This window comes from Scyliorhinus canicula, chromosome 19 (assembly GCF_902713615.1).
Source record: "Scyliorhinus canicula chromosome 19, sScyCan1.1, whole genome shotgun sequence".
NCBI lineage: Eukaryota > Metazoa > Chordata > Chondrichthyes > Carcharhiniformes > Scyliorhinidae > Scyliorhinus > Scyliorhinus canicula.
This window is the reverse complement of record NC_052164.1, coordinates 96750727-96770730: the sequence shown is the minus strand read 5'-3', so window position 1 is coordinate 96770730 and position 20004 is coordinate 96750727. Positions and strand designations below refer to the sequence as shown.

Below are 20004 nucleotides of genomic sequence, written 5' to 3'. Positions count from 1 at the left end.
TTCTGCTCGGTTGCACTTGAATCCATTTTATTTCCCGACATAAAGATTGAAATGAAAAGACACTTGCATTTCAGCACCATATTTCCACATCCATCACTTTGCTTGTCTTGATTAATGTGTTCATTGATTGTCATTGTTCAGGAGCGACAGCAGAGAAGTAGACTCCTGAAGCAGCTGCAGGCAGAGCATGAGCGATTGACTCAGTGCCATGAGCGTGAGCTCTCGGAACTTCGTCAGGAGCTGGATCATCGCCTTGATGATTTACGGAAGTTACGTGGAGAGAAAGTAAGTGAAACAACAGCTACGTGCAATGATTTACCAAATAAATGCAAGGCAAAAAACATACAGATTAAGTACTAGTACTGGACGTTTGCCTGGATGTCAGTACATTTCCCTCATTAACTCCACAAAACTCCATTACACACTTCAGATGTCAAGTGAACAATGACCCAACATTTCACTGCTGATAAGGTAGGGTAGTTCCTGTACACTTGCATCAGCTGGATTTGCTTTAGGTTCATTTTAATTAGCTGAATGGCACGCTGAAATCTGTCCCGAAAGTACTTTTTTATTTCAAAAAGAAAGGTCATTCCTTTGGAATGCACATCGATACTCCAATCTTATTAATATTGCTGTCACAATGTCAGTAAACTCTTTGTCGCTAACTTTCCAAATCTCTGGCAGGAACGTGGAGCCTTGGAGGCAGAGAATCAGATCCAACATCTTCAGCTGTGGTCATGTATGATTTCTCAATGGGACTGCGGCGCTGAGGACCCAGGTTCGAATCCCGGCCCTGGGTCACTATCTGTGTGGAGTTTGCACATTCTCCCCATGTCTGCGTGGGTTTCGCCCCCACAACCCAAAAGATGTGCAGGTTAGGTGGATTGGCCACGCTAAATTGCCTCTTAATTGGAAAAAAAATAATTGCGTACTCCAAATTTATTTTTAAAAAATGTATGATTTCTCAATCAATAATTTTAGAGCAAAATGGACCATGCTACCTGGTTGCACAGGATTTATTAACGCTAATTATTTAAATCAACCCACTGTGCAGTCACCTGGTAACCGGGGGGCTGCATTAAGGTATCCTTAAAGACATGTAGAATTGTGATCAACGGGAAAAAATTGTTTCCAGAAAATATTGGTGCCCTTTGGTCCACAGATTAGTTGTTTCAGCAAGTTATTTGTTGTCTCTACTCCTCCATCATCTTTAGCTTCTGTGTATTCTGCATCAAATGCAACTGTTCGAATTATATGCCTGAAAACCAGTTTGAACTTTCTGCTTACAAAAGACATTTTGCCTCATCAAAGCCACAGAACTGCTCATGGTCGGTTGCCTCCATTTAGCCTTGAGATAGCTGAGCTACATTCTTGTTCTCAAATTGTTCCAAGTTACGTTTGTGGCCTGCTTTCCCATTGCCCCAAGCCATAGCTCTAATCCAGTCCTTGGCCTCTTCCATGTTGCCCTTCAAAACCCTGTTATCACCTGAACCAATGGACCATGCTACCTGGTCCATTTGTCACTGTTTTTCTCCCACAATAGTATGGACACTTTTTCTGACATCCTGCACTGCAGCAACCTGTTCCCTTTAAAACAAAATCCTTTGGGGCGGCACGTGGAGCAATGGTTAGCACTGCGACTACTATGGCGCTGAGAACCCGGGTTCAAATCCCGGCTCTGGTTCACTGTCCGTGTGAAGTTTGCACATTCTCCTTGTGATTGCATGGGATTCACCCCCACAATCCAAAGATGTGCAGGATTGGCCACGCTAAATTGCCCCTTAATTGGAAAAAAGAAATAATTGGGTACTCTAAATTTTTAAAAATAAATAAAAATCCTTTACTTTGCGGAAGACCCTGTTACTTAGATTGCACTTCAAAGCGCCAGATTTTGCTATGGATACAAAGCGGTTCCAACAAATGAAAACCGTTCATTGACCTCGAGTTTAAAATTTATGAACTTTGGTTAAAAAGTACCTTGATGAGCACTTGGCAAGCCATAACATTCAAGGCTATGGGCCAAGTACTGGCAAGTAGGATTAGATGGGCAGGTCAGGGCCTTTCAGCTTCGGTGCAGACTCGATGGGCCGAAGGGCCTCTTCTGCACTGTAGTATTCTGTGATTCTGTCATAACTCCCCTTTAATTGACCTTCAGTTATATCGGCTAGGATTCTCTGAGGCTCCGCACCGAAATCGCTCTTGGCGTGGAGGTGGAGAATGGGGCCTCAGACCCGCGATCGGGTCCGATGGTGGGACGCAATTCTCCAACGATCGGAGAATCACCGCCAGCCGCGCGCGGTCGTCGCAGTGCCGGTTGAGGGCCGTTGAAAGAGGCCCCCGTGGGCAATTCTCCACGGTCGAGCAGCTGGTTTCCACCGGCGTAGTTCTAACATGGTACCACACAACGGGAGCTCGGACTCGCAGCCGTGGTGGCCGTCCTGGTTGGGGGGGGGGGGGAATCAGACTCCAGGGGTGGCCTCCACAACGGCCAGGCCTGCGATCGGGGGGGCTACCTATCGGTGGCAGCACGTGATCTGCCGGGGGGGGGGGGGGGGGCTACTTTCCTTCGCACCGGCCCGCTGTGTGGCCAGTGCAGAGCCGCGTATTGGCACCGGGGCTGCGTGGAGCACCCTGGCGCCGTGCTGGCCCTCTGTAGGCGTCAGAATCGCTGGGCCAAGAGGCCCATTGATGCCAGCATGAAACACTCTGGTGTTTAAGCCGGCGTCAACACTTAGCCGCGTTTTTGCCGAATCCCGGCCATGGAGTTTCCATTACCCACATTTTCCCGCTTGGAGCAGTGTGCTGAAAACATACAGAGCTAATAGCTGAACATCAATCCTGCCTCTGGCCTCCGATTACCTATGAACAATCGAAAATCTGTTGGTGCTGAAGTACATTTTTTACAATAGCACGTTTTCTGATATATTTATGCATCTGCAGGAATTGAAAGTTCAGGAGGCTGAGGAACAGCTGGAGATGAGAGCCAAAGAACTAAAAGCAAAGTCCAATCTGCTGCACAACCAGGTAAGTTAGACACCTGGGGCTGTGTAAAGCAGAAAATAAAAACACAGTACAAGGACCAATTCAGCCTCAGCGTGGCAGATTCTCAATCTCAAAGCTGCATGACTAACCACATAATTTGTTTAAAAAGGCCAAAACAAGGCCAGTTTCTACCTTCAGGCTGTAATGGTTAAAATGAGGGCACCACGGTGGCGCAGTATGTTAGCCCTGCAGCCTCACAGCGCCGAGGTCCCAGGCTCGATCCCGGCTCTGGGTCACTGTCCGTGTGGAGTTTGCACATTCTCCCGTGTTTGCATGGGTTTCGTCCCCACAACCCAAAGATGTGCCGGATAGGTGGATTGGCCACGCTAAATTGCCCCTTAATTGTAAAAAATGAATTGGGTACTGTAAATTTATATTTTAAAAAAGTAATGGTTAAAATGTGTTGGACTAATACAGCCTGACAGCTCCTCTGGCCCGGATGGCTTTCCGATCACATTTTATAAGAAGTTCTCGGACCAGCTCGCACCTTTGTTGTTAGATATTTTTACTCCCTACCGCGGGGTTCATTCCCTACGACGCTTATTCAAACCTCTATTTCCTTGCTCTTTAAGAGGAACAGGGACCCGAATGAGTGCGATTCAGATCGACACATCTTGCTTTTAAATGCGGATATTTAACCGCTGAGGTTCTGCAGCCTGGTCAGAGCCTTGTCTTCCAAGTATAATTTTGGAGGATCAAACAAGCTTTGTTTTGGACTGGCAATTATCAGTCAATATATGTAGCCTTATAAATATTATTCTTCCCCCCCCGCACCCGAGCTGGGGGTGATGGTCTCTCTTCACGCTGAGGAAGCATTGACAGAGTGGAATGAGACTATTTTTTTCAGATTCTCAGGAGATTTGAAATCGGCCATGAATTTGCCTCTGATCCCTGCCCCATGAGCCAGCGTTCACACAAACACTTCCTACTTAGAATACCTCCTCTTGAGTAAGGACACTAGGCAGGGCTACCCACTTTCTCCACTTCTATTCACCCTGGTAATAGAGCCTCCCTCTATACCCTTGAGGACTTCTAATCAATGGAGGGGTATTCATCGAGATGGGGTAGAACATCGGGGATCTCTTTATGCGAATGACCTACTTTTATGTATTATAGACCCAAGTCTCTTCATCGACGGCATAATGAAGATACTTAATACCTTTGGCTCCTTCTCAGACTACAAATTAAGCCTAGGCAAGAGTGAATGTTTTCCGGTCAACCCCTCTGGAAGACGCCCATTTACGCACATTACCCTTCCGCCTCTTGTACAATTTTCGTTACTTGGGGGTCAGGGTGACCCACAATTGTGCCTCACTTCACAAATTGAATTGTTCAAGCCTGATCAATAATGTCAGAACAGACCTACAGAGGTGGAACAACCTTCCATCATCTTTCAAATATAATCTCAAACAATAAAAATGAACATAAAGGTAAAAGCAAATTACTGCGGATGCTGGAATCTGAAACAAACAGAAAATACCGGACAATTGCAACAGGTCTGACAGCCCCGGTGGAGAGAGAAGGTAGCTAACATTTCGAGTCTCGATGACTTTGTCAATAAAAATGAACATACTCCCGAGGTTTTTCTTTTTCTTTCAATGCTTCTCCATTTTTCTTCCTAAACTCTTTTTTATTAAGGTTAATGCATTGATATCTGCTTTTATTTGGAGAGGTAAGAATCCCAGAATCCGCAGTGTTCTATTCCAGAGGGATAGACGGGCAGGTGACTTGCCCCTTCCAAACATTGTTTTACTATTGGGACACTAATTCATGGAGGGGAGGGTTACCAGTTTTAGAGAATTAGCGGACAAATTTCAGCTACCTAACTAGTCTTTTTCGCTACTTTGAAGTTCGCAATTCCTCTCTGATGACCTTCCCTTCCTGTCCTCTGGATCCACCTTCCTCCTTGCTGAAGAGGATTCTATCCTTGGCTCAGCCTTCAGGGGGTCTACTTCAGACCAACATGGCCATATTCTCTTGTCTGATCGCTCCCCTCTAAATGGAGTGAGGGTCAAATGGGGGATTGAGCTGGGCCCTTATACTTATTATCGAGGCTTGGAGAGAGGCCCTTTAGAAGGTCAACTCCACCTAAATGTGCCCAATTGAGCCTAATTCAGTTCAAGGACGTACTTAACCAAGGCAAGGATAAGTGGGTTTTTCCAAACGTTGAGGACAGATGTGATCGCTGTTTGCTTGCCCCAGGTGATGTTTTGGTTCTGCCCCAGACTCACCAGCTTCTGGGCTTCCTTTTGCAGAACCATGTCTGAGGTACTCCATTTGGAATCACTGACATGTCTGCTGCTGGCTATATTTGGGGTTTTGGATTCACAACAGTTTACTCCAGGGTAGCGGCAGACGTTGTCGTCTTTGCCTCACTGATAGCCTGGAGGTGGACATTGCTCGGTTGGAGGTCTCTCGTTCCGCCCAGTGCCTCTGGCTGGTTGGGGGACTTAATGTCCTTTTTGCATTTAGAGAAAATTAAATTCACCATCAAGGGTTCAGCGGAGAGATTCTACCTGAGATGGCAAACATTTATTTCCTTTTTCAAAGATCCAGGCACCGTCAGCTTTTAAAGGTTTTAAGTATAATGTTTGAGGTATTTAGTTTTTCTTCGTTTGTAAATTTTGCATTCTTGTGTTTTTGTTGATTGTTATTCTGTAAAATTTTAATAAACATACTTTTTTTTTAAAAAGCTGTTTGTCTCTCCACAGATGCTGCCAGATCTGCTGAGTTTTTCCAACATTTTCTGATTTTTATTTCTGATTTCCAGCATCTGTAGTATTTTGCTTTTAATTTAGGTTTTAAAAAAATTATTTTGCCTCTCTTGTGAGCTTACATGGGTGCAGCATGTCTGCACAGTGATATGCTGGGTTTCACTGAGATAGGCTAAATGAACCGGTGGTTCTTTTCATGTCTATCACTTCAGCTTGTTCATGTACTGCTTCTTTCTCCTGATGAACAACATTTTTCAAATCACCCTTCAGGATGCATATTCTAGAAAAAAAAATAAACATCACAAGTTTTGGCAATCCAAAGCATTGGAGGATGATTATTCAGTGAGCAGTCTGTGCCTTGAACATTCAACCTGTCTGATTCTCTTAGGTGACTGCTTTGGTGCCATTTTAACGATCTGCCCAGATCTGTCTAACGTTTGCCCAGTTTCAGACCCCAGCCGACCAAAATGCAGCTTCCATCAGTTCAAATGGCAAATTATGACCGTGGCAAGATATCAGTTTTATCACTCCAGTAACAAATGTTGAAAAATTGTACACATAAAATGTATTCATAAATGTCTTAAGTTTAGTTCAGATTGTTGATGGTAGGTTTCTATTGCCAAGAATTCTGAATTAATGCGGTTCCTGTATTGGACCCAGCGAAGATTTTGGACAGATAGAAACAAACTGAGCCCACTCAGCTCTTGCCTGCACTTAATGGGCGCGATTCTCCGCTGCTCACGACGGGTCGGAGAATAGCGGGAGGGCCTTCCCGACATTTTTCCCGACCTCCCGCTATTCTCTCCCCCCCCCCCCCCCCATGGCACGAATCGCTGCTCGCCGTTTTTTACGGCGAGCAGCGATTCTCCCCTGGCCGATGGGCCGAGTTCCCAGGCCTTTACGGCCGTTTTCACGAACGCAAACACACCTGCTCTCACCGTTCGTGAAAACAGCCGCAAAGTGCCGTCCCGGACAACCATGGCACCGATTGGCACGGCCGCACCACGGCCGTGCCAAGGGTGGCATGGGCCCGCGATCGGTGCCCACCGATCGCGGGCAGCGGGTCCGATACCCGCGCACTCTTTGTTCCTCCGCCGCCCCGCAGGATCAGTCCGCGGGGCGGCTGAGGGGCATGACGGCCCCCGCATGTGCGGGTTTGACGCATATGCGTGATGACGTCACCGCGCATGCGCGGGTTGGAGCCGTCCAACCCGCACATGCGCGGCTGACGTCATCGTGCGCATCAGCCGCCGTGACGCTTGGCGCGCGGGCTTAGCGATGGTCGCTAAGTCCGCGATGCCATTCTTCACGGAGCCGCGCTGCTAGCCCCGACCAGGGGGGAGAATCGGGTCCCGGGAGGGGGCGCGGAGGCTGCCGTGAAACATGGCCAGTTTCACGGCAGCCTTTACGACTCTCCGCATTTGCGGAGAATCGCGCCCCATGTCTTTCATTTTGGGATTGATTTTGCACAGTCTCATTTTCCCTGTTTTCTACCCATACTCTTTTATATTCCCTAAATAATTACCCAGTATCTTTTTGAGCAGGAACTCTTAAAAGTGAAGTATGAATGAGCATGCCCATTCTTAATTTATGCATGCAGAATGAACCTTTGTTGATCGCTGCCCTGCATTGTTGAGATGGTAGTCATTTGTGGCTAAACATCCCATGTTTAATGGTCCTTAGTGTGAAAAATACAGCTACTGTATAACATCACAACATTAGAGTCATAAAATCATACAGTTGCCTTTGAGATGTAAACGTTTTTTCAGGAAATGTCATTGAAACTGCAAAGGGAACAATTTCATGCGGAAGAGAATCAGCTGCAAAGGGAACAAACTGTAAGTATACCTCTGATTGTTGGTTTTCTGCATAATCTTATCTGCAAGGTGTCATTCGACTGGTAAAGACTGTCTTGGGTGCAACCCTACGTTCAAACCAAAATGTGAACAATTTATTTCCAATGATTGTTCTGTCCACTTCCACCAATGCCATTTTTAGAAATTTGCCCCCATTCATGGTGTGTTTTTGCCGATATTGAGGAACCCTGAAAAGGGGACTGGTGTAGTTTTAGCCCAACCGCACCCCTGCCATCACGATCACCATGACAGGCGGGAGAGGGGTTGGAGGGAATGTTAAATCGGTAAAGTAGAAACCCTGACATGCCCCCACTCACCGTTAACAAATCTACTTCTGAGCTCAGCTCCTCAGGGCTTACGAAATCCGAAAGGAGATGGCAGCGACCTGACCCAGCTTTTCCAGCACTGCATGTATCCAGGAGGAGGAAGAGTGCTTCTCCCTCACTGTGATCTCTTCCTTCCCTGAGGTTAGGTAACTCCCTTCTTCCTGGTTGCCGTGTTCTGAGCCCCCTCCCACCATTCCTTCACCTCCTCCAATATCCAGGCTTGGGCTGACCAACGACAAGTTACATTCGCGCCACACAAGTACCAGGAAATGACCATCTCCGACAAGAGAGGAACTAACCATCACTCCTTGACATTCAATGGTGTTGCCATCGCTGAATCCCCCACAATCAATATCCTGGTGGTTACCATTGATCAGAAACTGAACTGAACTAGCCATATTAATACTGTGGCTACCAGGGCAGGTCAAAGGCTAGGAATCCTACAGTGAGTAACTCATTTCCTGATCCACCAAAGCCTGTCCACCATCTACAAAGCACAAGTCAGGAGTGTAATGGAATACTCTCCACTTGCCTGGATGAGTACAACTTCAATAACACTCAAGAAATGCAACACCATCCAGGACAAAGCAGCCCGCTTAATTTCCCTCCCTTCCATAAACATTAAAACCTTCCACCACTGATGAACAGTGGCAGCCGTGTGTACCATCTACAAGATGCACTTCAGTAACTCACCAAGGTTCCTTAGACAACACCTTCCAAAACCATGACCACTACCATCTTGAAGGACAAGAGCAGCAGATATCTGGGGACCCCACCGCCCAGTCACTCATCACCCTGACTTGGAAATATATCGCCTTTCTTTCTCTGTCGCTGGGACAAAATCCTGGAACCACCACCCTAACAGCACAGTGGGTGTACCTACTGCATCGGTTCATGAAGGCAACTCGCCACCATCTTCTGAAGGACAACTAGGGATGGGAAATAAATGCTGGCCGAACCAACAACGCCCACATCCTGTAAATTAATTTTTTTTTTTGTAATTGCCAGAAGCCATGCCCAGTGATAGCCGACTGCAACCTTGTACCACTGACTTTCTCACCCAACAGCAGGCCAACTTTTCAATCTACTGAGCGGGGAACCAAGATTAAGGGACTAACACTGTATGTTTCCATAAAATATATACAGATAACGCTCATCGCTTTTCTAATTTTTAATAAGTTGAACAAAGATCTTTAAAATGGCTAAAACAGTTGGGTGGGGCTGTTGTATGAGGCCCCGATGGCGAGTGTGGCCACGAATAAGAGGAGGTCGGAGTATTTGTGACTATACCGAGGGACAAGGCAGGGGTGTCCACTGTCCCCCCTACTCTTTGCGCTGGCAATTGAACCGCTGGCTATGGCCCTGAGGGAGTCGGGGGATTGGAGGGGGCTGGTCCGGGGTGGGGAGGAGCACCGAGTGTCGCTCTATGCAGATGACCTATTGTTGTATGTGGCGGACCCGGTGGGGGGAATGCCGGTGGTGATGGGGATTCTCTGGGAATTTGGGGATTTCTCAGGGTATAAGCTTAACTTTGGGAAAAGCGAGCTGTTTGTGGTACACCCGGGGGACTAGGAGGGGGGATTGGGAGGCTCCCACTGAAAAGGGCGGAGAGGAGCTTCAGGTACTTGGGGGTTCAGGTGGCCAGGAGCTGGGGGGCCTTACATAAGCTAAACCTCACAAGGCTGGTGGAGCAAATAGAGGAGGAGTTTAAGAGGTGGGACATGCTGCCGCTGTCTTTGGCGGGTAGCGTGCAGTCAGTCAAGATGACGGTGCTCCCGAGGTTTCTGTTCCTGTTCTAGTGCCTCCCCATCCTTATCCCGAAGGCCTTTTTCAGGCGGGTTAACAGGAGCATTACGGGGTTTGTGTGGGCACACGGGACTCCAAGGGTGAGACGGGTGTTCTTGGAGCGGGGCAGGGATGGCGGGGGGTTGGCGTTGCCCAACCTCTGTGGGTATTATTGGGCTGCCAACGCAGCGATGGTGCGTAAGTGGGTAATGGATGGGGAGGGGGCGGCATGGAAGAGGCTGGAGATGGCATCCTGTGTGGGTACGAGCCTGGAAGCGCTTGCAACGATGCCGCTCCCTCCGACGAGCTATACCACGAGCCCGGTGGTGGCAGCTACCCTCGTGATTTGGGGGCAATGGAGGCGGCACAGGGGGTAGGTGGGGGCCTCGATGGGGTCCCCGACACGGGGGAACCACCGGTTTGTTCCGGGGAGAATTGATGGCGGGTTCCTGAGTTGGCACAGGACAGGTGTCAGGAGGCTGGGTGACCTGTTCATAGACGGGAAGTTTGCGAGCCTGGGTGAGCTGGAAGGGAAGTTCAGGCTCCCCCTGGGGAACACCTTTAGGTACATGCAAGTAAGGGCATTTGTCAGGCGGCAGGTGGCGGGGTTCCCACCCGGGTCCAGGACAGGGTGCTCTCGGGGGTATGCGTTGGAGAGGGGAGGATCTCGGAAGTGTACCAGGTGATGCAGGAGGTAGACGAGGCCTCGGTGGAGGAGCTGAAAGATAAATGGGAGGAGGAGATTGAGGAGGGGACGTGGGCGGATGCCCTAGAAAGGGTGAACTCCTCCACTTTGTGTGCGAGGCTTAGTCTCATACAGTTTAAGGTACTGCATAGGGCTCATATGACCGGGACAAGGATGAGCCGGTTTTTTGGGACCGAGGACAGGTGTATTAGGTGCTCCGGGAGCCCAGCAAACCATGTCCACATGTTCTGGGCATACCCAGCGCTGGGGGAATTTTGGAAGGGTGTAGCAAGGACGGTATCGAGGGTGGTAGGATCCACATTCAAAGAGAACTACACATAGACTATCTGCGTTTGAAGGTCTGTGGCAGCACGGTAGCACAGTGGTTAGCACTGTTGCTTCACAGCACCAGGGTCCCAAGTTCGATTCCCGGGTTGGGTCACTGGCTGTGCGGAGTCTGCATGTTCTCCCTGTGTCTGCGTGGGTTTCCTCCGGGTGCTCCGGTTTCCTCCCACAATCGAAAGGTGTGCAGGTTAGGTGGATTGGACATGCTAAATTGCCCATTGGTGTCCAGAGATGTGCAGGTTAAGTGGGGTTGCTGAATAGGGCGGGGAGTGGGCCTACGTAGAGTGCTCTTCAAGAGGGTCGGTGCAGACTCAATCGGCCAAATGGCCTCCTTCAACACTGTAGGAATTCTCTGTAACACAAGTTTTTAAAAAACATATTAATGAGGGGCAGCACGGTGGCGCAGTGGGTTAGCCCTGTCGCTTCATGGCGCCGAGGTCCCAGGTTCGATGCCGGCTCTGGTTCACTGTCCGCGTGGAGTTTGCACATTCTCCCCGTGTTTGCGTGGGTTTCGCCCCCACAACCCAAAGATGTGCAGGCCCGGTGGATTGGCCACGCTAAATTGTCCCTTAATTGGAAAAAAAAAAGAATTGGGCTCTCTAAATTTATTTTTAAAACACATATTAATGAGATGCAGCCATAAAATGTGACAAGACCCTTGCGTTCCTCGCATGCAGGTTCATGGCCATAAACACACATACCCACTCTCTCTTCCGCCCCCCCCCCCCCCCCCCCCCCCCCCTTCATCTCCCGATAAAGATTAGGGTTGACCTTTTAAAAAGACAAAATTTAGTATGGAGGCATATACATAAAGTTGATATGTATAGCTATGCGGACTTTTCAAATGTTAATCATGGATTTTTACTTTGCATTCAAATATATTTTTGAAGTTTTTTTTATTTTCTGTGTATTTTTTGGTCCTTGTTTACAGGAAATGCTTTCTTCAAGACCTAGCAAACAGGAAGTAGAACAGTCAAAACGTGAGCATTTCTCATTGCAGGATTCAATCCGGAAGTCCCACCAGAACCTGAATAAGCTGCAGGACCAACAGGTGGCACTTCAACTGGAGGTTGACACTCTCAGGGAAGAAAGCCAGCAGCTCCAGAATAAAATTAGGTATCTTGTCCTTGTTAGTGGGAGCAGGGGAGGAATGAATGAATGAATGGGATGCAAATAACGTAGAGTATTAGCTTAGACAAAATGCCAACGTTTTGCGATATTCCATCAATGCAGGCAATAGATGTTGAGGTTCAAGATTCACAGTGCCTGATCCCATCTCCGAAATGTCTCCAAAGCATTTCTCATACAGTGAATTAATCTGAAGAGCAGCGACTATTCCGTTGGAAATGCAGGAGTCATTTTATTCTTCACGCCATAGCCCTCTCTGAGCACAATTGAAATACAGTTGCAACTTAAGTGTTTCCAGCAGCAATTTCATAATTGTCTCATTGATCTGGCTTTGATAATGTTGGCTGAGGGAGAAGTATTTGCCAAGGCAGCAGGAGAATCGTCTTCACTTCTTTGAGCAGCATTGAACCATTATGCGTATCGGAAGCAAAAAAGAAAGGCCTTAGTTTAAAGCATCAAATTTTAAAAACTTTTTTTGAAAGAACAAAGATGGAGCTATATTACAAATTACTGTACATTCAAATTTTCTTGAGCTGTGTTAAGATGTGGCCTTTATAGCTGAACAGTGCTCACTGTAATTTAGTTCTAAGGTGCGATATTATTTTGCAGCGAGTTGGAAATCACAATCAGAAAGAAGCACGAGACCCTAAAGGAAGTGCCTATAATCAACGGCACCTCTGATGATGCGGAAGAGGATGAACTTCATATTGAAGATTTAAACTTTCACATTGAAGCAGTGAGTGAACTTTAAAAGCAAATATGACTTTTTTTAGGTCAGTACTTGGCAATCCAGAAGGCGGAGTTTCCTGTCTTTATGTCCTCACCATTTTGCCATAAATCCCAGAATACAAGAGTTGATCAGACCTCTCCAAATTGCAAATCTTAACACTGTTGTTTGATGACATTCAGAAGTTTGGAGTTCTATCCTCCTCCTTTAGCTACCATACCCTAAGAGGTCCATGATTATGCTTGGCAAAGTACTGCGGTGGTTTGCCACTGCCTTCTGCAGAATGGCTGACCAGGAAATTACGCTCCTATAGCCTGCCATCCGACATATTGAAAAGATTTGCACACTGATAATCTATTTGGCCATTTTATGAATCCTGAAGTGGGACTGGAATCCGGGGCTTCTGTCCCAAAGGTAGAAATGCTACTGTTGCGCCACAAGACCTTGGGAGTTAGTGTTTGTGTTATAATGTTTATTGTAAATTATTGAAATAATAAAATATTTATTGAACTATAAAACACAATGATGTGGAGATGCCGGCGTTGGACTGGGGTGAGCACAGTAAGAAGTCTTACAACACCAGGTTAAAGTCCAACATGTTTGTTTCAAACACTAGCTTTCGGAGCACTACTCCTTCCCTGAGGAACATTCACCTGAGGAAGGAGCAGTGCTCCGAAAGCTAGTGTTTGAAACTAACATGTTGGCCTTTAACCTGGTGTTGTAAGACTTCTTACGATAAAACACAAGCAAGAAAGGCAACAGTGAAGAGCAACAATTAGCTACAGTAATGGTTACCCAGACGTTATGCCTAAATGACACCTCCAATCTAAATCTATCTACTTCCTAAACTCTGAGAATACACCTTCCCCAAAACAACATCCCACAGGTTTTAACACTATGAGCAAAATCCAGAAAATAATTGCCACAGAGGACCTGTGGCTTTCGTTTGGAAACCTTTCTTCTAGTTCAAAGTAGAACTTACGGGGTATTGCACAGTCAGACTTCTCCTGCTTATTTTCTGCACAATAGCTTGATTCTCTGAGAGCTCTGCTTTGCTAGTCTCCACTTTGCTTAACTAAGTATCTGTTTCACCCTGCTACTAGGCTAATCTGAATCTCACAAGTTCTCAGTGTAGCCAAATCCCTGTCAGTTTCTTTTTTATCCAATTCTTTGCTTTTCATTTCATGCTAACTTCCTAACGTGTTGAGCTAAGACATCTTTAGAATCATGCATTTATCTTTCTTATTAAGTCAAAGGACATCAGTAACAAAAACAAAAAGTTGTAGAAATAGACACCACAATCTTAAAAATGGATCGATATGTTAAGGTTTTTTAGAGAGACCCTTAATTAGAAATAGCATCATTTAAAATTTTCAGTTTATTTTCTTTTAATTCAGATCATGGGGAATGAACTTTTTTGCAACTTTGTTGCCTGGTATCAGGATTAAGCACTCAACTCCTGCTTCATTTTTGGCACAGCTAGCTGCAGAGCAAAGCTTTCTCCTAGCCTCAGAACCAAAACGTTTATTCCCTTTACCGGTACAACATTTGTAATTTCTCGCATCATCCATGCTTATGGTCCGCATAAGTAAGATTGTCAATTTGACGTTGGTTTCAGCTGAAATGTGGTCAGTTGTGTCGCACAAGCCGTTAACGAGTGATAATTAGGTTGAACCTGTCCATGCAGTCGATGGAAAGAGAGGAACCATAATGAATTCCTCAGTTCCTGCAGCAACCAAATAGGTAATCTTGAGGGGCCAGACATTTCATAGTATGTGCGCACAAGTGAATAAAATAACTTTGGGTGTGCTCACTTCTCTGGCTTCTTATCTGTTATATAAAGCTATGTTGCTGAGAGATCATAATATGGATGACCTTTTCTTACTCGTACATGGTTTATCATGTCTAAAATTTTAAGTATGAAATCTACTCCCACAGCTGAATCATTCAATAGTCAGTATTTGCCAACGTTGCAAATTGATAACTCATTTCATTTGTTTCTAACTCTTCAGAACCTAAATCGCAACAGTTCCCCGATTCCCAGAGTTGAGGATGAGGAAGTCAGCATGGAAAAGTAAGTTGGAAATATGCAGTACTTTCGGACCACTGTCTTTTCCATAATGTGTATTTTTCAACTGTTGATACTTAAAATTAAAAAGCCAATAACTCAATTTTTAGAGACACTGAACTCGCTGAAAGGCCAATAGTTGGGGATTCCTTTGTTTTGCACTGATTTTAAAGGGACCTTGAAATAAGAACATAAGAACTAGGAGCAGGAGTAGGCCATCTGGCCCCTCAAGCCTGCTCCGCCATTCAATTAGATCATGGCTGAAATGCATGAAAGTTGCAACTCAACCATTAATGGAGACATAGGCCCAGAACTTTTAGTCTCCGGATGATCAGAGATTGGGTATACCTCAGAGGGTGTATGAACATACATACAATCATGCAAATTAGGACCGGGAGTCGGCCACTCGGCCTTTCTAGCCTGCTCCTTCATTCAATAAGATTGTTGGACCTTTGTTGCCTGGTGTCAGGATCAAGCACTCCTGCTTCATTTTTGGCACAGCCAGCTGCATTGATTGTAACCCCAACCACACATTCCTGTCTATCCCTAATAACCTTTAACCACCTTGATAATGAAGAACCTATGTAACTCCACCTTAAAAATATTCAAAGACTCTTCTTCCACCACCTTTTGAGGCAGAGAGTTCCAAAGGCTGTCAACCCTCTGAGAAAATATATTTTATCTCATCTCTGTCTTAAATGAATGATCCCTGGTTTTTAAACGATGACCCCTAGTTCTAGATTCTCCCACAAGAGGAAACATTCTCTTCACACCCACTCTGTCAAGACCCTTCAGGATCTTAAATATTTGAACTGGGTCACCTCTTACTCTGATAAACTCTCGTGAATACAAGCCAAATCTCTCCAACCTTTCCTCACACACAACCCACCCACTCCTGATATTAGTCTAGTAAATCTTCTTTGAATTGCTTCTAATGCATACACCTTTCCTTAAAGAAGGAGACCAATGTTGTACACAGTATTCTAGACATGGTCTCACCAGGGCCCTGTATAACCTCCCAGTTAGTTATACATTCTCTTAGTCTTCCTAATTACAATTCCCTCTATATCTCAGACCTATGCAATCTCTCACCAAAGGTAGTTTTACATAACTAATATTTCTATTGGCAAACATTAGAAATAAGGCATAGTTTTAAGTGGGTTTAATTTAATGTTTCTGTGCCTGGAAGTGAAAATCAGATTTATGGTGGACCCAAAGGTGTTTATATGTGTGGCGATTAGTTAAGTTGCAACTGTATTTCAATTGTGCTCGAGAGAGAGAGAGAGAGAGAGAGAGAGAGAGAGAGAGAGAGAGAGAGAGCTGTGGCATGAAGAATAAATAAACCAGCAGCTGTTGCTTAGCAACTGGGGCCTTGTGAGGTAGAGAAGCGTTTAAGTTTTAGTGTGACTGCAGTTGAAGAGAGTTAGTGACAGAGAATGCAGCTTTGCAAGATGAAGTTAGTTCAGAAGGCTAGAGAGGGAATATCTTTTAGCTTTGCTTGAAGAAAAGCTATATAACGGAGTAATGGTTGAGAAAACAAGTGCAGAGATCTGAAGAACAGCTAGTTAAGGAAAGTTGAGAGATGACGACAAGTTTCCAAGACGTCTAGGTTAGAGGTACTGGAACAGAGCACTATTCAGAAAAGATAGACAGCTGAGAAGAAGGCTGAGATGCCAGAAAGATAACAGAAGTGATTTTCAGGTTTGCAAAATTTTAATACAGCCTGTGAAACACGAGTTGAAATAACTGGAAATTGGTGACTGGATCTCGGAGTTTGTGTTAAAGCAGTTAAGACAAAGGAAGCTTAAAAGAAACTGGTGTAAATCCTGGACTGGATTCGGTGTTAAAAGTGGAGCGGAAGCTTGGGTTAAAAGAGTCATTTGAATGAAATGCAAACCACTAAGGGAAAGCATAATTATGAAAGAAGGTTTTAAAGCATGTTTTTGGAAGTGAAATTTAGAAACTTTCATGTGATCATCATCTGGGGGGATTCTGAGGAGAAGTCCACACACGTTAACTTGGGTCGATTGCGCTGTGTTTGTATTTGACCACAGTCACCTTGTATGCTTAAAAGGGACTTTTTGTGCTATTGAGAACATTACAGTTTAAAATGTACTTTGTAATGCATGCTAACCTTCAAAGCTGTGTGTATTTTAAGCTAAGGGGGCAGTAACAGTGTATTGAATCATAATCCAATTTTTTCATGTTTAATAAATGTTTGTTGCGAAAACCAATTAGTGGTCCTGTGACTCAGTACTTACACGTTTTATTTTTTTAATAAGTTAAAGTTACAGACTTTTGAGCTAGCGTTCCATTCTGTGATATTCCCGTCCAGTAATGACATCAACTGGAATCAATCGCAACACCATTTAGATCATTTTATTTTTTGTTTTTCTAACCAAAATTGACAATTTCACTTTTTCCCACATTATACTCCATTTGCCAGATCTTTGCCCACTCACTTAACCTACCAATGTCTCTTTGTGACCTCCTTATGTCCTCTTCACAACTTGCTTTCCTACACCATACCTTCGGCCTCTTCATCCAAATCATTTGTTTATGTGAATTGTAAAAGGGTGAGGCTCCATCTCTGATCCCTGTGGCACACCATTAGTCACATCCTGCCAACCAGAAAAATACCCATTTATGCCAACTATTAACTAGCCAAGCTTCTGTACATACCAATATGTTACTGCCTTCACCGTGTGCTTTTATTTTCCACAATAAATTTTTATGTGGCACCTTATTTAATGCCTTTTGGAAATCTAAGTACAGTACATCCACTGGTTCTCATTTATCCACAGCACTTGCGACTCCTTCAGATAGCACCAATAAATTGATTAAACATGATTTCCCTTTCTCAAAACCGTGTTGACTCGACCTGATTCCCTTGATTCTTCTAAGTGCCCTGCTATAATATCTCTAATAATAGTTTCCAACATTTTCCCCAATTGGCCCTGTAGTTTCAACCTTTCTGTCTCCCTCTCTTTTTTGAATAAAGGTACTATATTTGCTCATTTCCAATCCAGTGGAACATTCCTGAATCTAGGGAATTTGGGAAAATTAAAATCAATGCATCAACTATCTCCCTCGCTAGTTGTTTCAAGACCCTAGGATGAAGTCCATCCAGGCCCAGGGATTTGTCAGCCTGCAGACCCAATAATTTTTACAATGCCACTTCGCTGATGATAGTAAATTTTCTGTGTTCCACCCTTCCTTCCATTTCCTAATTTACAGCTATTTTGAGGATGTTACTTGTACCTTCTATAGTAAATACCTGTTCAATTCATCTGCCACCACCCGACTTTCCACTATCTGGGACTGGTTTAGCTCAGTTGGTTGGATAGCTGGTTTGTGATGCAGAGCGAGGCCAGCAGCACCGGCTAATTCCTGTACTGGCTGAGGTTTTCGCAAGAGATGCAAACTTGGCACTCCCTTGAGATGTGGTGATCCTCAGGTTAAATGACCACCAGTCAGCTCTCCCCTTCAAAGGGGAAAGTAGCCTCTGGTCATCTGGGACTGTGGCGACTTTCCTTTATTTCTACTTTTACTTTCCATTATCAATTCCACGCGTGCACTTTCTATAAAACCAATGCTCACTTTGTTAACTCTTATTATTTCAGTATCCGTGGAAATTCTTACTATCCATCTTTATATTTCTATCTATTTATCTTTCATACTCTACTTTTTCCCTTCTTATTAATCTTTTTGCCATTTGTTGCTTTCCTTTATATCCTTTTCAATCTTCTGACCCAGCACTATTTCTCTACAAGTACATGTTTTTTTCTCAAGTTTTATACTGTCTTTAATATTTTATTCAACCCCTGGCAGTGGGTCACCCCCCTTGGAATTTTTCTTTCTCATGGGACGTATCTATTCTGTGTATTCTGAAATATCCATTTAAATGTTTGCATTTGCATATCTATTGACCTATTGCTCAATCTAATTTGCCAGTTCACTTTAGATAGCTGTGCTTCACTGCCTTCTTAATCACCATTAAGTATAAAATGTTACTCTTCGATGCACTCTTCCCTTCCTCGAGCTGAATGTAAAACCATATTATGATCACTGCTGCCTAGGGGTGCCTTCACCATGCACAATACCAGGTCTAGGATAGCCTGCTCTCTGGTTGGCTGTCGTAAGAAACTATCCAAAAATATTCTATGAATTCCTCACCTTCCATACCTTTGCCCATCTAATTGTTCCTGTCAATATGTAGTTAAAATCCCCCATGATTATAGTTGTTCCTTTCTGACAAGCTCCCATCATCTCTTCCTTTATATTCTGTCCTACCATGTATTTACAATTATGGGACGTGAACACCACTCCCACAAGTGACTTCCTGCCTTTTAGAATTTCTCATCTCAACACAAACCACTCTACATCCTGGTTTCCTGAACTTGGGTCACCCCTCACTGACGTACTAATATCATCATTAATTTAAAGAGCCACCCCTCCACCATTTCCTAACTTTCTATCCTTTCCAAATGCCACATACACTTCAATATTCAGGTCAATTCTCTGGCATCCTGTTTTGTCTGTGTGTTGGCTTTCAGATCATACCTATCAATTTCTTTACGCACCATCAGTTCATCTTTTCTATTTTGAATACTACGTGAATTTTGATATAGGACTTTCGTTTTGTACTTTTATTATTTTTGTAGCCTTAGTGTCTAGCCTTATCTGTTGATTTATTCTTAGATTTGTGCTTTCTGTTTATCACTGTCTGTTTATCATTTGTGATATTAGTACCTTTCTCTCTTGCCTGGTCTCTTTGCTTTACCCCATCATCCCAAATTTGATCCCTTGCCCCACTATTTAGTTTAAAACCCTCTCCAATTCCTATAGGGTGAAAAAGTTAGAAACACCAACGACGTACCTCCCTTCTCTCCTTACTGAACTCCCTCAGCTCACCAAACTCACTCTGTTGTGGTCGCATTCCTGTGTGCTGCAGGGTCCCTTGGAAGATCCACATCAGGATTCCCGGGGAAATACGTGGGAAGTTTCAACTAACGATGAGCAATTTCCCAGGACGCTCCATAATACGTCTCCAACTCTGACTTGGAGTTGGAGGGTTTGGTCTTAATTATTGTGTAGTTACCCAGGATATAATAGACAGAAAGCAACCATGTCGAACTCCTGTGTAACTATACAACAGAAGCCACCATCCCACCCTGCCACCCAATTCTCCACTTGCTCCTCTTAGCCACCCTGATGCTCCAATTCCCTCTCGACTCTCCAACCCTCCCAGTCCTCTGACTCCCCACCTCCCCTTTAGCCCCGACCCTCCAGTTCCTCCCGAGCCTCTGACCTCGCCCAACCCACTCC

The 20004-nt window shown here is 44.9% G+C and overlaps 1 protein-coding gene across 11 annotated transcripts in view; it reads left to right on the top strand.

The window, feature by feature from the left end:
- Positions 1-20004, top strand: part of LOC119954478 (centrosomal protein of 164 kDa-like) — a 261857-nt gene that overhangs the window by 206008 nt on the left and 35845 nt on the right. For 10 of the 11 annotated variants that reach the window (XM_038779755.1, XM_038779752.1, XM_038779753.1 and 7 more), the window contains 6 exons: positions 142-285; positions 2941-3024; positions 7526-7594; positions 11685-11869; positions 12491-12617; positions 14621-14682. In XM_038779755.1, coding sequence (XP_038635683.1) covers positions 142-285; positions 2941-3024; positions 7526-7594; positions 11685-11869; positions 12491-12617; positions 14621-14682 — 671 coding nt within the window. The remainder of the gene's footprint in view (positions 1-141; positions 286-2940; positions 3025-7525; positions 7595-11684; positions 11870-12490; positions 12618-14620; positions 14683-20004) is intronic. The other variant, XM_038779751.1, reaches the window with a different exon arrangement.